Source organism: Oncorhynchus nerka, linkage group LG8, assembly GCF_034236695.1.
Source record: "Oncorhynchus nerka isolate Pitt River linkage group LG8, Oner_Uvic_2.0, whole genome shotgun sequence".
NCBI classification, from domain to species: domain Eukaryota; kingdom Metazoa; phylum Chordata; class Actinopteri; order Salmoniformes; family Salmonidae; genus Oncorhynchus; species Oncorhynchus nerka.
In genome coordinates this window covers 15,284,968-15,299,967 of record NC_088403.1, presented here as the reverse complement: position 1 = coordinate 15,299,967, position 15,000 = coordinate 15,284,968, and the positions used below count along the sequence as shown (strand labels likewise).

At 52.8% G+C, this 15,000-nt stretch overlaps 1 protein-coding gene across 1 annotated transcript in view; it reads right to left on the bottom strand.

The window, feature by feature from the left end:
* osbpl8 (oxysterol binding protein-like 8) overlaps positions 1 to 15,000 on the bottom strand; it is a 163,727-nt gene that overhangs the window by 128,443 nt on the left and 20,284 nt on the right. Inside the window, 1 exon segment of the mRNA XM_065021402.1 lies at positions 11,145 to 11,245. Within this exon segment, the coding sequence (XP_064877474.1) occupies positions 11,145 to 11,198 (54 nt within the window). The 5' untranslated portion in view covers positions 11,199 to 11,245.

Sequence of the window (15,000 nt, the reverse complement as noted above, 5' to 3'; positions counted from 1 at the left end):
ACCTTTTATGTAACCAGAACCATTAACAACTCACATCCACAAATAATGACTCACTTATTGTAGCAAGCTGCACAGTGCACACAGCAGGAGGAGGAGGGGATGGTGTCTGTGGAGTGGGAAGGTGCACAGTGCACACAGCAGGAGGAGGGGGGCTTGATGTCTGTGGAGTGGGAAGGTGCACAGTGCACACAGCAGGAGGAGGGGGGCTTGATGTCTGTGGAGTGGGAAGGTGCACAGTGCACACAGCAGGAGGAGGGGGGCTTGATGTCTGTGGAGTGGGAAGGTGCACAGTGCACACAGCAGGAGGAGGGGGGCTTGATGTCTGTGGAGTGGGAAGGTGCACAGTGCACACAGCAGGAGGAGGGGGGCTTGATGTCTGTGGAGTGGGAAGGTGCACAGTGCACACAGCAGGAGGAGGGGGGCTTGATGTCTGTGGAGTGGGAAGGTGCACAGTGCACACAGCAGGAGGAGGAGGGGATGGTGTCTGTGGAGTGGGAAGGTGCACAGTGCACACAGCAGGAGGAGGGGGGCTTGGTGTCTGTGGAGTGGGAAGGTGCACAGTGCACACACAGCAGGAGGAGGGGTTGGTGTCTGTGGAGTGGGAAGGTGAACAGTGCACACAGCAGGAGGAGGGAGGCTTGGTGTCTGTGGAGTGGGAAAAACAGTGCACACAGCAGGAGGAGGGGTTGGTGTCTGTGGAGTGGGAAGGTGAACAGTGCACACAGCAGGAGGAGGGGGCTTGGTGTCTGTGGAGTGGGAAGGTGCACAGTGCACACAGCAGGAGGAGGGGGGCTTGGTGTCTGTGGAGTGGGAAGGTGCACAGTGCACACAGCAGGAGGAGGGGCTTGGTGTCTGTGGAGTGGGAAGGTGCACAGTGCACACAGCAGGAGGAGGAGGGGATGGTGTCTGTGGAGTGGGAAGGTGCACAGTGCACACAGCAGGAGGAGGAGGGGATGGTGTCTGTGGAGTGGGAAGGTGCACAGTGCACACAGCAGGAGGAGGGGGCTTGGTGTCTGTGGAGTGGGAAGGTGCACAGTGCACACAGCAGGAGGAGGGCTTGGTGTCTGTGGAGTGGGAAGGTGAACAGTGCACACAGCAGGAGGAGGGGCTTGGTGTCTGTGGAGTGGGAAGGTGAACAGTGCACACAGCAGGAGGAGGGGCTTGGTGTCTGTGGAGTGGGAAGGTGAACAGTGCACACAGCAGGAGGGGGGGGTTGGTGTCTGTGGAGCTTGGTGTCTGTGGGGGCTTGGTGTCTGTGGAGTGGGAAGGTGCACAGTGCACACAGCAGGAGGAGGGGGGCTTGGTGTCTGTGGAGTGGGAAGGTGCACAGTGCACACAGCAGGAGGAGGGGTTGGTGTCTGTGGAGTGGGAAGGTGAACAGTGCACACAGCAGGAGGAGGGGTTGGTGTCTGTGGAGTGGGAAGGTGAACAGTGCACACAGCAGGAGGAGGGAGCTTGGTGTCTGTGGAGTGGGAAGGTGAACAGTGCACACAGCAGGAGGAGGGGTTGGTGTCTGTGGAGTGGGAAGGTGAACAGTGCACACAGCAGGAGGAGGGGGGCTTGGTGTCTGTGGAGTGGGAAGGTGCACAGTGCACACAGCAGGAGGAGGAGGGGCTTGGTGTGCACACAGCAGGAGGAGGGGTTGGTGTCTGTGGAGTGGGAAGGTGAACAGTGCACACACAGTGGGAGGAGCAGGAGGGCTTGGTGTCTGTGGAGTGGGAAGGTGAACAGTGCACACAGCAGGAGGAGGGCTTGGTGTCTGTGGAGTGGGAAGGTGAACAGTGCACACAGCAGGAGGAGGGCTTGGTGTCTGTGGAGTGGGAAGGTGAACAGTGCACACAGCAGGAGGAGGGGTTGGTGTCTGTGGAGTGGGAAGGTGAACAGTGCACACAGCAGGAGGAGGGGTTGGTGTCTGTGGAGTGGGAAGGTGAACAGTGCACACAGCAGGAGGAGGGGTTGGTGTCTGTGGAGTGGGAAGGTGAACAGTGCACACAGCAGGAGGAGGGGGGCTTGGTGTCTGTGGAGTGGGAAGGTGCACAGTGCACACAGCAGGAGGAGGAGTGGGAAGGTGAACAGTGCACACAGCAGGAGGAGGGGTTGGTGTCTGTGGAGTGGGAAGGTGAACAGTGCACACAGCAGGAGGAGGGGGGCTTGGTGTCTGTGGAGTGGGAAGGTGAACAGTGCACACAGCAGGAGGAGGGGTTGGTGTCTGTGGAGTGGGAAGGTGAACAGTGCACACAGCAGGAGGAGGGGTTGGTGTCTGTGGAGTGGGAAGGTGAACAGTGCACACAGCAGGAGGAGGGGTTGGTGTCTGTGGAGTGGGAAGGTGAACAGTGCACAGCAGGAGGAGGGGGCTTGGTGTCTGTGGAGTGGGAAGGTGAACAGTGCACACAGCAGGAGGAGGGGCTTGGTGTCAGTGAACAGTGCACAGCAGGAGGAGGGTTGGTGTCTGTGGAGTGGGAAGGTGAACAGTGCACACAGCAGGAGGAGGGGCTTGGTGTCTGTGGAGTGGGAAGGTGAACAGTGCAGGAGGAGGGGCTTGGTGTCTGTGGAGTGGGACACAGTGAGGAGGAGGGGCTTGGTGTCTGTGGAGGTGGGAAGGTGAACAGTGCACACAGCAGGAGGAGGGCTTGGTGTCTGTGGAGTGGGAAGGTGAACAGTGCACACAACAGGAGGAGGGGTTGGTGTCTGTGGAGTGGGAAGGTGCACAGTGCACACAGCAGGAGGAGGGAGCTTGGTGTCTGTGGAGTGGGAAGGTGAACAGTGCACACAGCAGGAGGAGGGAGCTTGGTGTCTGTGGAGTGGGAAGGTGAACAGTGCACACAGCAGGAGGAGGGAGCTTGGTGTCTGTGGAGTGGGAAGGTGAACAGTGCACACGGCAGGAGGAGGGGATGGTGTCTGTGGAGTGGGAAGGTGAACAGTGCACACAGCAGGAGGAGGGAGCTTGGTGTCTGTGGAGTGGGAAGGTGAACAGTGCACACAGCAGGAGGAGGGAGCTTGGTGTCTGTGGAGTGGGAAGGTGAACAGTGCACACAGCAGGAGGAGGGAGCTTGGTGTCTGTGGAGTGGGAAGGTGAACAGTGCACACAGCAGGAGGAGGGAGCTTGGTGTCTGTGGAGTGGGAAGGTGAACAGTGCACACAGCAGGAGGAGGGCTTGGTGCTTGGTGGGAAGGTCTGTGGTGTCTGTGGAGTGGGAAGGTGAACAGTGCACACAGCAGGAGGAGGGAGCTTGGTGTCTGTGGAGTGGGAAGGTGAACAGTGCACACAGCAGGAGGAGGGGTTGGTGTCTGTGGAGTGGGAAGGTGAACAGTGCACACAGCAGGAGGAGGGCTTGGTGTCTGTGGAGTGGGAAGGTGAACAGTGCACACAGCAGGAGGAGGGGCTTGGTGTCTGTGGAGTGGGAAGGTGAACAGTGCACACAGCAGGAGGAGGGCTTGGTGTCTGTGGAGTGGGAAGGTGAACAGTGCACACAGCAGGAGGAGGGGCTTGGTGTCTGTGGAGTGGGAAGGTGAACAGTGCACACAGCAGGAGGAGGGCTTGGTGTCTGTGGAGTGGGAAGGTGAACAGTGCACACAGCAGGAGCAGGAGGAGGGGCTTGGTGTCTGAGTGGGAGGTGGAAGGAAGGGAGGAACAGTGCACACAGCAGGAGGAGGGCTTGGTGTCTGTGGAGTGGGAAGGTGAACAGTGCACACAGCAGGAGGAGGGGCTTGGTGTCTGAACAGTGGAACAGCACACAGGGAAGCTTGGTGTCTGTGGAGTGGGAAGGTGAACAGTGCACACAGCAGGAGGAGGGAGCTTGGTGTCTGTGGAGTGGGAAGGTGAACAGTGCACACAGCAGGAGGAGGGAGCTTGGTGTCTGTGGAGTGGGAAGGTGAACAGTGCACACAGGAGGAGGGGTTGGTGTCTGTGGAGTGGGAAGGTGAACAGTGCATACAGCAGGAGGAGGGCTTGGTGTCTGGAGTGGGAAGGTGAACAGTGCACACAGCAGGAGGAGGGCTTGGTGTCTGTGGAGTGGGAAGGTGAACAGTGCACACAGCAGGAGGAGGGCTTGGTGTCTGTGGAGTGGGAAGGTGAACAGTGCACACAGCAGGAGGAGGGCTTGGTGTCTGTGGAGTGGGAAGGTGAACAGTTCACACAGCAGGAGGAAGGGGGCTTGGTGTCTGTGGAGTGGGAAGGTGAACAGTGCATACAGCAGGAGGAGGGAGCTTGGTGTCTGTGGAGTGGGAAGGTGAACAGTGCATACAGCAGGAGGAGGGCTTGGTGTCTGTGAGGTGGGAAGGTGAACAGTTCACACAGCAGGAGGAAGGGGGCTTGGTGTCTGTGGAGTGGGAAGGTGAACAGTGCATACAGCAGGAGGAGGGCTTGGTGTCTGTGGAGTGGGAAGGTGAACAGTGCACACAGCAGGAGGAGGGCTTGGTGTCTGTGGAGTGGGAAGGTGAACAGTGCATACAGCAGGAGGAGGGCTTGGTGTCTGTGGAGTGGGAAGGTGAACAGTGCACACAGCAGGAGGAGGGAGCTTGGTGTCTGTGGAGTGGGAAGGTGAACAGTGCACACAGCAGGAGGAGGGGTTGGTGTCTGTGGAGTGGGAAGGTGAACAGTGCATACAGCAGGAGGAGGGCTTGGTGTCTGTGGAGTGGGAAGGTGAACAGTGCACACAGCAGGAGGAGGGAGCTTGGTGTCTGTGGAGTGGGAAGGTGAACAGTGCACACAGCAGGAGGAGGGCTTGGTGTCTGTGGAGTGGGAAGGTGAACAGTGCACACAGCAGGAGGAGGGAGCTTGGTGTCTGTGGAGTGGGAAGGTGAACAGTGCACACAGCAGGAGGAGGGCTTGGTGTCTGTGGAGTGGGAAGGTGAACAGTGCACACAGCAGGAGGAGGGAGCTTCGTGTCTGTGGAGTGGAGTGGGAAGGTGAACAGTGCACACAGCAGGAGGAGGGAGCTTGGTGTCCGTGGAGTGGGAAGGTGAACAGTGCACACAGCAGGAGGAGGGAGCTTGGTGTCTGTGGAGTAGGAAGGTGAACAGTGCACACAGCAGGAGGAGGGAGCTTGGTGTCTGTGGAGTAGGAAGGTGAACAGTGCACACAGCAGAGACGGAGCAAAGCTACTTTAAAAATGGGAATTGATGGGAATTGATTTAAAATATATCACTAGTCACTTTAAACAATGCTACCTAATATAATGTTTACATACCCTACATTATTCATCTCATATGTAAATGTATATACTGTACTCTATATCATCTACTGCATCTTTATGTAATACATGTATCACTAGCCACTTTAAACTATGCCACTTTGTTTACATACCCTACATTACTCATCACATATGTATATACTATACCATCTACTGCATCTTGCCTATGCCACTCTGTACCATCACTCATTGATATATCTTTATGTACATATTCTTTATCCCTTTACACTTGTGTGTATAAGGTAGTAGTTTTGGAATTGTTAGTTAGATTACTCGTTGGTTATCACTGCATTGTCGGAACTAGAAGCACAAGCATTTCGCTACACTTGCATTAACATCTGCTAACCATGTGTATGTGACAATTCTTTTTGATTAGATTTGGAGTCAAGACCAAAAAGACAGAATGCTCAAAAACACAAGGACAACCTTAATTCTGCGAACATTGCCCTAAAACAAACATTGGATATTGAGATTCTTCTGAAGGGTTTTCAGGGAGGAAGTTGTTCAGGGCCAAACTCAGCCTGTAATCTCATTAGTATTGAACCAATCAACCGCTTGCTTGTCCCTGATATGTCTGATAATGAGCACACTGTCTGAGAGACTCAGAGGGAGGGAGGGACACTCCCTGTTTATGGGTGACTTGCAACACCTGGGGCTCTGACAGAACAAGCAGCAGGTTCACAAGGACAGACTCAACACCAGGAAGAGCCCATCATCATCACAACCATCACTCACACATGTCCACATTGTAACAGAGCCTGAGGATCTCAGCTCAGCCTCTACAGCCTTCTGAAGACCCAACCATCATCACAACCATCACTCACACATGTCCACATTGTAACAGAGCCTGAGGATCTCAGCTCAGCCTCTACAGCTTTCTGAAGACCCAACCATCATCACAACCATCACTCACACATGTCCACATTGTAACAGAGCCTGAGGATCTCAGCTCAGCCTCTACAGCCTTCTGAAGACCCAACCATCACTCACACATGTCCACATTGTAACAGACCCTGAGGATCTCAGCTCAGCCTCTACAGCCTTCTGAAGACCCAACCATCATCACAACCATCACTCACACATGGCCACATTGTAACAGACCCTGAGGATCTCAGCTCAGCCTCCTGAAGACCCAACCATCATCACAACCATCACTCACACATGTCCACATTGTAACAGACCCTGAGGATCTCAGCTCAGCCTCTACAGCCTTCTGAAGACCCAACCATCATCACAACCATCACTCACACATGTCCACATTGTAACAGACCCTGAGGATCTCAGCTCAGCCTCTACAGCCTTCTGAAGACCCACACATAGAAGTCCCCATGGAGGACAATCATACTGGAGGACAATCATACTGGAGGACAATCATACTGGACTTGAGTGATCGTCGATGATGATACAACATGTGTTTGTGTATTTTGTGTTTATGAACCAGCATGTGTATAACTGTGGGGATAGCTGTGTTCTACGCTGTGGGTATAGCTGTGGGTATAGCTATGTTCTACTCTGTGGGTATAGCTGTGGGGATAGCTGTGTTCTACGCTGTGGGTATAGCTGTGGGTATAGCTATGTTCTACTCTGTGGGTATAGCTGTGGGTATAGCTGTGTTCTACGCTGTGGGGATAGCTGTGTTCTACGCTGTGGGGATAGCTGTGTTCTACGCTGTGGGGATAGCTGTGGGGATAGCTATGTTCTACGCTGTGGGTATAGCTGTGGGAATAGCTGTGTTCTACGCTGTGGGGATAGCTGTGTTCTACGCTGTGGGGATAGCTGTGTTCTACGCTGTGGGGATAGCGGTGTTCTACGCTGTGGGGATAGCTGTGGGTATAGCTGTGTTCTACGCTGTGGGTATAGCTGTGTTCTACGCTGTGGGGATAGCTGTGTTCTACGCTGTGGGGATAGCTGTGTTCTACGCTGTGGGGATAGCTGTGTTCTACGCTGTGGGGATAGCTGTGTTCTACGCTGGGGTAGGGGATAGCTGTGTTCTACGCTGTGGGGATAGCTGTGTTCTACGCTGTGGGGATAGCTGTGTTCTACGCTGTGGGGATAGCTGTGCTACGCTGTGGGGATAGCTGTCTACGCTGTGGGGATAGCTGTGTTCTACGCTGTGGGGATAGCTGTACGGGTATAACTGTGGGTATAGCTGTGGGGATAGCTGTGTTCTACGCTGTGGGTATAACTGTGGGTATAGCTGTGGGTATAGCGGTGTTCTACGCTGTGGGGATAGCTGTGGGTATAGCTGTGTTCTACGCTGTGGGGATAGCTGTGTTCTACGCTGTGGGGATAGCTGTGTTCTACGCTGTGGGGATAGCTGTGTTCTACGCTGTGGGGATAGCTGTGTTCTACGCTGTGGGGATAGCTGTGTTCTACACTGTGGGGATAGCTGTGTTCTACGCTGTGGGGATAGCTGTGTTCTACGCTGTGGGGATAGCTGTGTTCTACGCTGTGGATATAGCTGTGTTCTACGCTGTGGGGTTAGCTGTGGGTATAGCTGTGTTCTACGCTGTGGGTATAGCTGTGTTCTACGCTGTGGGGTTAGCTGTGGGTATAGCTGTGTTCTACGCTGTGGGGATAGCTGTGGGTATAGCTGTGTTCTACGCTGTGGGGAAAGTCCCCATGGAGGACAATCATACTGGAGGACAATCATACTGGAGGACAATCATACTGGACTTGAGTGATCGTCGATGATGATACAACATGTGTTTGTGTATTTTGTGTTTATGAACCAGCATGTGTATAACTGTGGGGATAGCTGTGTTCTACGCTGTGGGTATAGCTGTGGGTATAGCTATGTTCTACTCTGTGGGTATAGCTGTGGGGATATACGCTGTGGGTATAGCTGTGGGTATAGCTATGTTCTACTCTGTGGGTATAGCTGTGTTCTACGCTGTGGGGATAGCTGTGTTCTACGCTGTGGGGATAGCTGTGTTCTACGCTGTGGGGATAGCTGTGGGGATAGCTATGTTCTACGCTGTGGGTATAGCTGTGGGGATAGCTGTGTTCTACGCTGTGGGGATAGCTGTGTTCTACGCTGTGGGGATAGCTGTGTTCTACGCTGTGGGGATAGCGGTGTTCTACGCTGTGGGGATAGCTGTGGGTATAGCTGTGTTCTACGCTGTGGGGATAGCTGTGTTCTACGCTGTGGGGATAGCTGTGTTCTACGCTGTGGGGATAGCTGTGTTCTACGCTGTGGGGATAGCTGTGTTCTACGCTGTGGGGATAGCTGTGTTCTACGCTGTGGGGATAGCTGTGTTCTACGCTGTGGGGATAGCTGTGTTCTACGCTGTGGGGATAGCTGTGTTCTACGCTGTGGGTATAACTGTGGGTATAGCTGTGGGGATAGCTGTGTTCTACGCTGTGGGTATAACTGTGGGTATAGCTGTGGGTATAGCGGTGTTCTACGCTGTGGGGATAGCTGTGGGTATAGCTGTGTTCTACGCTGTGGGGATAGCTGTGTTCTACGCTGTGGGGATAGCTGTGTTCTACGCTGTGGGGATAGCTGTGTTCTACGCTGTGGGGATAGCTGTGTTCTACGCTGTGGGGATAGCTGTGTTCTACACTGTGGGGATAGCTGTGTTCTACGCTGTGGGGATAGCTGTGTTCTACGCTGTGGATATAGCTGTGTTCTACGCTGTGGGGTTAGCTGTGGGTATAGCTGTGTTCTACGCTGTGGGTATAGCTGTGTTCTACGCTGTGGGTATAGCTGTGTTCTACGCTGTGGGGTTAGCTGTGGGTATAGCTGTGTTCTACGCTGTGGGGATAGCTGTGTGTACGTGGACACGTTGTGTATGTGGACACGGTGTGTAGTGTGTACGTGGACACGGTGTGTAGTGTACGTGGACACGGTGTGTAGTGTACGTGGACACGGTGTGTACGTGGACACGGTGTGTAGTGTACGTGGACACGGTGTGTAGTGTACGTGGACACGGTGTGTAGTACGTGGACACGGTGTGTATGTGGACACGGTGTGTATGTGGACGTTGACACTGTGTGTATGTGGACGTGGTCACTGTGTGTAAGTGGACACGGTGTGTATGTGGACACGGTGTGTATGTGGACACGGTGTGTATGTGGACACGGTGTGTATGTGTATGTGGACACGGTGTGTATGTGGACGTGGTCACTGTGTGTATGTGGACGTGGTCACTGTGTGTACGTGGACACGGTGTGTATGTGGACACGGTGTGTATGTGGACACGGTGTGTATGTGGACGTGGACACGGTGTGTAGTGTACGTGGACACGGTGTGTAGTGTACGTGGACACGGTGTGTATGTGGACACGGTGTGTATGTGGACACGGTGTGTATGTGGACGTGGTCACTGTGTGTACGTGGACACGGTGTGTAGTGTACGTGGACACGGTGTGTAGTGTACGTGGACACGGTGTGTAGTGTGTACGTGGACACGGTGTGTAGTGTGTACGTGGACACGGTGTGTATGTGGACGTGGACACTGTGTGTATGTGGACGTGGTCACTGTGTGTACGTGGACACGGTGTGTAGTGTACGTGGACACGGTGTGTATGTGGACGTGGTGTGTAGTGTGTACGTGGACATGGTGTAGTGTGTACGTGGACACGGGGTGTAGTGTGTACGTGGACACGGTGTGTAGTGTGTACGTGGACACGGTGTGTAGTGTACGTGGACACGGTGTGTAGTGTGTATGTGGACACGGTGTTTAGTGTGTATGTGGACACGGTGTGTAGTGTGTATGTGGACACGGTGTAGTGTGTATGTGGACACGGTGTGTAGTGTGTATGTGGACACGGTGTGTAGTGTGTATGTGGACACGGTGTAGTGTGTATGTGGACACGGTGTGTAGTGTGTATGTGGACACGGTGTGTAGTGTGTATGTGGACACGGTGTGTACGGTGTGTGTGTATGTGGACACGGTGTGTAGTGTGTATGTGGACACGTGTGTAGTGTGTATGTGGACACGGTGTGTAGTGTGTATGTGGACACACGGTGTGTAGTGTGTATGTGGACACGGTGTAGTGTGTATGTGGACACGGTGTGTATGTGGACACGTGTGTAGTGTGTATGTGGACACGGTGTAGTGTGTATGTGTGTAGTGTGTATGTGGACACGGTGTGTAGTGTGTATGTGGACACGGTGTGTAGTGTGTATGTGGACACGGTGTGTAGTGTGTATGTGGACACGGTGTGTAGTGTGTATGTGGACACGGTGTGTAGTGTGTATGTGGACACGGTGTGTAGTGTGTATGTGGACACGGTGTGTAGTGTGTATGTGGACACGGTGTGTAGTGTGTATGTGGACACGGTGTGTAGTGTGTAAGTGGACATGGTGTGTAGTGTGTAAGTGGACATGGTGTGTAGTGTGTAAGTGGACACGGTGTGTAGTGTGAAAGGACTAGACAGGTTTGATCTTCTCCAGGTTTTCGTCTTCATCATTCATTCACCTCTTCATATTCCTCTCTCTGCTGTTGGCATTCCCACGAGGCATGAAAGTGAGAGGCTAAGCGACCTTTAATGTCCAGCACAAGTGCCTGAAACCGTGACTCAGTGTGGGACTGCCAAAGCTGGTGGCAGGCTAGGAACATGAGCACCGTAGGACATCATTAAGAAACAGAGCCCTGATCTGAACACACCCCTGTTATCATCACTGATAACGACATGACAGAAGACAAAGCCACCAATGAGGAAGACCTCCAGGACCATGAGCACCGTAGGACATCATTAAGAAACAGAGCCCTGACCTGAACACACCCCTGTTATCATCACTGATAACGACATGACAGAAGACAAAGCCACCAATGAGGAAGACCTCCAGGACCATGAGCACCAGAAGAAGACGAAGGCTTTATAACTGGGCTTTACAAGACAAGAAGCCCAGAGCTAATAGTCCTGAGTCCAGGCAAAAGGGACGTGATGCTCCTGCGAGTTGACATTTCCCTGCCCAAGAGAGGAGGGGTGGGGCTTGTACTCACCAGAGCTGTCTCACCGTCGCCCTGGGACTGGGACTCAGAAGAAGAAGAGTCCATGGTTCCACAGAGTGCTGCCTGTTAGAGATGCTCAGAGCTCTGCATGTCTGTGGAAGAGAGAAACAGAGACAGGTAAACATATAGAGGGAGGAAGAGAGAAACAGAGACAGGTAAACATATAGACAGAGGGAGGAAGAGAGAAACAGAGAGAGAGACAGGACATGACAGGTAAACATATAGACAGAGGGAGGAAGAGAGAAACAGAGAGAGAGACAGGACATGACAGGTAAACATATAGACAGAGGGAGGAAGAGAGAAACAGAGAGAGAGACAGGACATGACAGGTAAACATATAGACAGAGGGAGGAAGAGAGAAACAGAGAGAGAGACAGGACATGACAGGTAAACATATAGACAGAGGGAGGAAGAGAGAAACAGAGAGAGAGACAGGACATGACAGGTAAACATATAGAGGGAGGAAGAGAGAAACAGAGAGAGAGACAGGACATGACAGGTAAACATATAGAGGGAGGAAGAGAGAAACAGGACATGACAGTAAACATATAGAGGGAGAGAGAGACAGGACATGACAGGTAAACATATAGAGGGAGGAAGAGAGAAACAGAGAGAGAGACAGGACATGACAGGTAAACATATAGAGGGAGGAAGAGAGAAACAGAGAGAGAGACAGGACATGACAGGTAAACATATAGAGGGAGAGAGAGAAGAGAGACAGATGGACAAGCACACCACACTCACACAATTGACACAGACCCACAGAAACAGACACAGCATAAACAATGAGATCCCAGCACAGCCCGTCACATCAGGACATACGCCTAAAGGTCAGAAGTGAAAGTGGAGGCCAGGCAGCACCGTGTCCAGGGGTCACCTGCTCCATCTGCAGCTCAACCCTCTGATGGCTTTGATCATCTTAGTTTTTTTCCACCCTTTCAATGATTACTTATATGTGATGCGGTTCAGAGCAGGGCTGAACTTCCAATGTGACATCAGTCATCTGTCCTCCTTATATGTGATGCGGTTCAGAGCAGGGCTGAACTTCCAATGTGACATCAGTCATCTGTCCTCCTTATATGTGATGCGGTTCAGAGCAGGGCTGAACTTCCAATGTGACATCAGTCATCTGTCCTCCTTATATGTGATGCGGTTCAGAGCAGGGCTGAACTTCCAATGTGACATCAGTCATCTGTCCTCCTTATATGTGATGCGGTTCAGAGCAGGGCTGAACTTCCAATGTGACATCAGTCATCTGTCCTCCTTATATGTGATGCGGTTCAGAGCAGGGCTGAACTTCCAATGTGACATCAGTCATCTGTCCTCCTTATATGTGATGCGGTTCAGAGCAGGGCTGAACTTCCAATGTGACATCAGTCATCTGTCCTCCTTATATGTGATGCGGTTCAGAGCAGGGCTGAACTTCCAATGTGACATCATCAGTCATCTGTCCTCCTTATATGTGATGCGGTTCAGAGCAGGGCTGAACTTCCAATGTGACATCAGTCATCTGTCCTCCTTATATGTGATGCGGTTCAGAGCAGGGCTGAACTTCCAATGTGACATCAGTCATCTGTCCTCCTTATATGTGATGCGGTTCAGAGCAGGGCTGAACTTCCAATGTGACATCAGTCATCTGTCCTCCTTATATGTGATGCGGTTCAGAGCAGGGCTGAACTTCCAATGTGACATCAGTCATCTGTCCTCCTTATATGTGATGCGGTTCAGAGCAGGGCTGAACTTCCAATGTGACATCAGTCATCTGTCCTCTTATATGTGATGCGGTTCAGAGCAGGGCTGAACTTCCAATGTGACATCAGTCATCTGTCCTCCTTATATGTGATGCGGTTCAGAGCAGGGCTTTCCAAATGTGACATCAGCTGAACTTCTGTGACATCAGTCATCTCCTTATATGTGATGCGGTTCAGAGCAGGGCTGAACTTCCAATGTGACATCAGTCATCTGTCCTCCTTATATGTGATGCGGTTCAGAGCAGGGCTGAACTTCCAATGTGACATCAGTCATCTGTCCTCCTTATATGTGATGCGGTTCAGAGCAGGGCTGAACTTCCAATGTGACATCAGTCATCTGTCCTCCTTATATGTGATGCGGTTCAGAGCAGGGCTGAACTTCCAATGTGACATCAGTCATCTGTCCTCATATGTGATGCGGTTCAGAGCAGGGCTGAACTTCCAATGTGACATCAGTCATCTGTCCTCCTTATATGTGATGCGGTTCAGAGCAGGGCTGAACTTCCAATGTGACATCAGTCATCTGTCCTCCTGCCAGCTCTCTCAACTTTGACATCAGTCATCTGTCCTCCCCCTGTTACTTTCCAAATTGCAACAGCTTCAGTTTCTGCCTCCAACATGACAATCTAACTCCAATGTGACTGCTGAGAGGCATCAACTGATGGCGAGGCTAATGGCGTTGCTCTCTCTCTGTCTCTCTCTGCCTCTGTCTCTGTCTGCCTCTGTCTCTGTCTGCCTCTGTCTCTGTCTGCCTCTGTCTCTGTCTGCCTCTGCCTCTGTCTGCCTCTGCCTCTGTCTGCCTCTGCCTCTCTGCCTCTGTCTCTCTGCCTCTGTCTCTCTGCCTCTGTCTCTCTGCCTCTGTCTCTCTGCCTCTGTCCTCTGCCTCTCTGCCTCTGTCTCTCTGCCTCTGTCTCTCTGCCTCTGTCTCTCTGCCTCTGTCTCTCTGCCTCTGTCTCTCTGCCTCTGTCTCTCTGCCTCTGTCTCTGTCTCTGTCTCTCTCTGTCTCTCTCCTGTCTTTACAGCAGGAGTCACATTTCCCCTGGCAAATTAACAGCCGCGTCTCCTCTTCCCAAAGTGTCGATAACCTTAATAGCCAATATCAGAGCGTCCGAGGTCCCCTCTCCTCTCAGCTCTACCGAGGCGTCCGAGGTCCCCTCTCCTCTCAGCCCTACCGAGGCGTCCGAGGTCCCCTCTCCTCTCAGCCCTACCGAGGCGTCCGAGGTCCCCTCTCCTCTCAGCCCTACCGAGGAGTCCGAGGTCCCCTCTCCCCTCAGCCCTACCGAGGCGTCCGAGGTCCCCTCTCCCTACCGAGGTCCCCTCTCCTCTCAGCTCTACCGAGGTCCCCTCTCCTCTCAGCTCTACCGAGGTCCCCTCTCCTCTCAGCTCTACCGAGGTCCCCTCTCCTCTCAGCTCTACCGAGGTCCCCTCTCCTCTCAGCTCTACCGAGGTCCCCTCTCCTTTCAGCTCTACCGAGGCGTCCGAGGTCCCCTCTCCTCTCAGCTCTACCGAGGCAGTTCAATACAGAACCATTGACTCAGAGACAGGAACTCTGTGTCACACCACATCCCCCACAGTGCACAGCTAGGAACGCTTCTCAACGTTTCTGTTTCTTGGCCAAAGCCTCCAGCAGCATTAAAGGGGCAGTCTGGGATTCAAACAACAACAACACAGACACCCCACAACGGGGCTGGAGTCGTGGCCCAGATTCACAACAGGGCTGGAGTCGTGGCCCAGATTCACAACGGGGCTGGAGTCGTGGCCCAGATTCACAACGGGGCTGGAGTCGTGGCCCAGATTCACAACGGGGCTGGAGTCGTGGCCCAGATTCACACAGAGCTATGAATGGAAGGACTGACCATTCATGACTTCAAAATGATTTGAACCATGTCTGGTTTTAACCATGTCTGGAAGCTATAAAGTAGGCCTCTCTGTTTACAATGACATTGTTTCCACACAATGGCGTGAAAGAAGCTCTGTCTATAGTTTGGTTTGTGATGAGAAAGACAGTGGAACTGAGCTCATGAGGCATTTATAAATCAATCTTATTCGTCACATGCAGCAAATACAACACACTGGCAGGCAGCTGGGAATCCCAA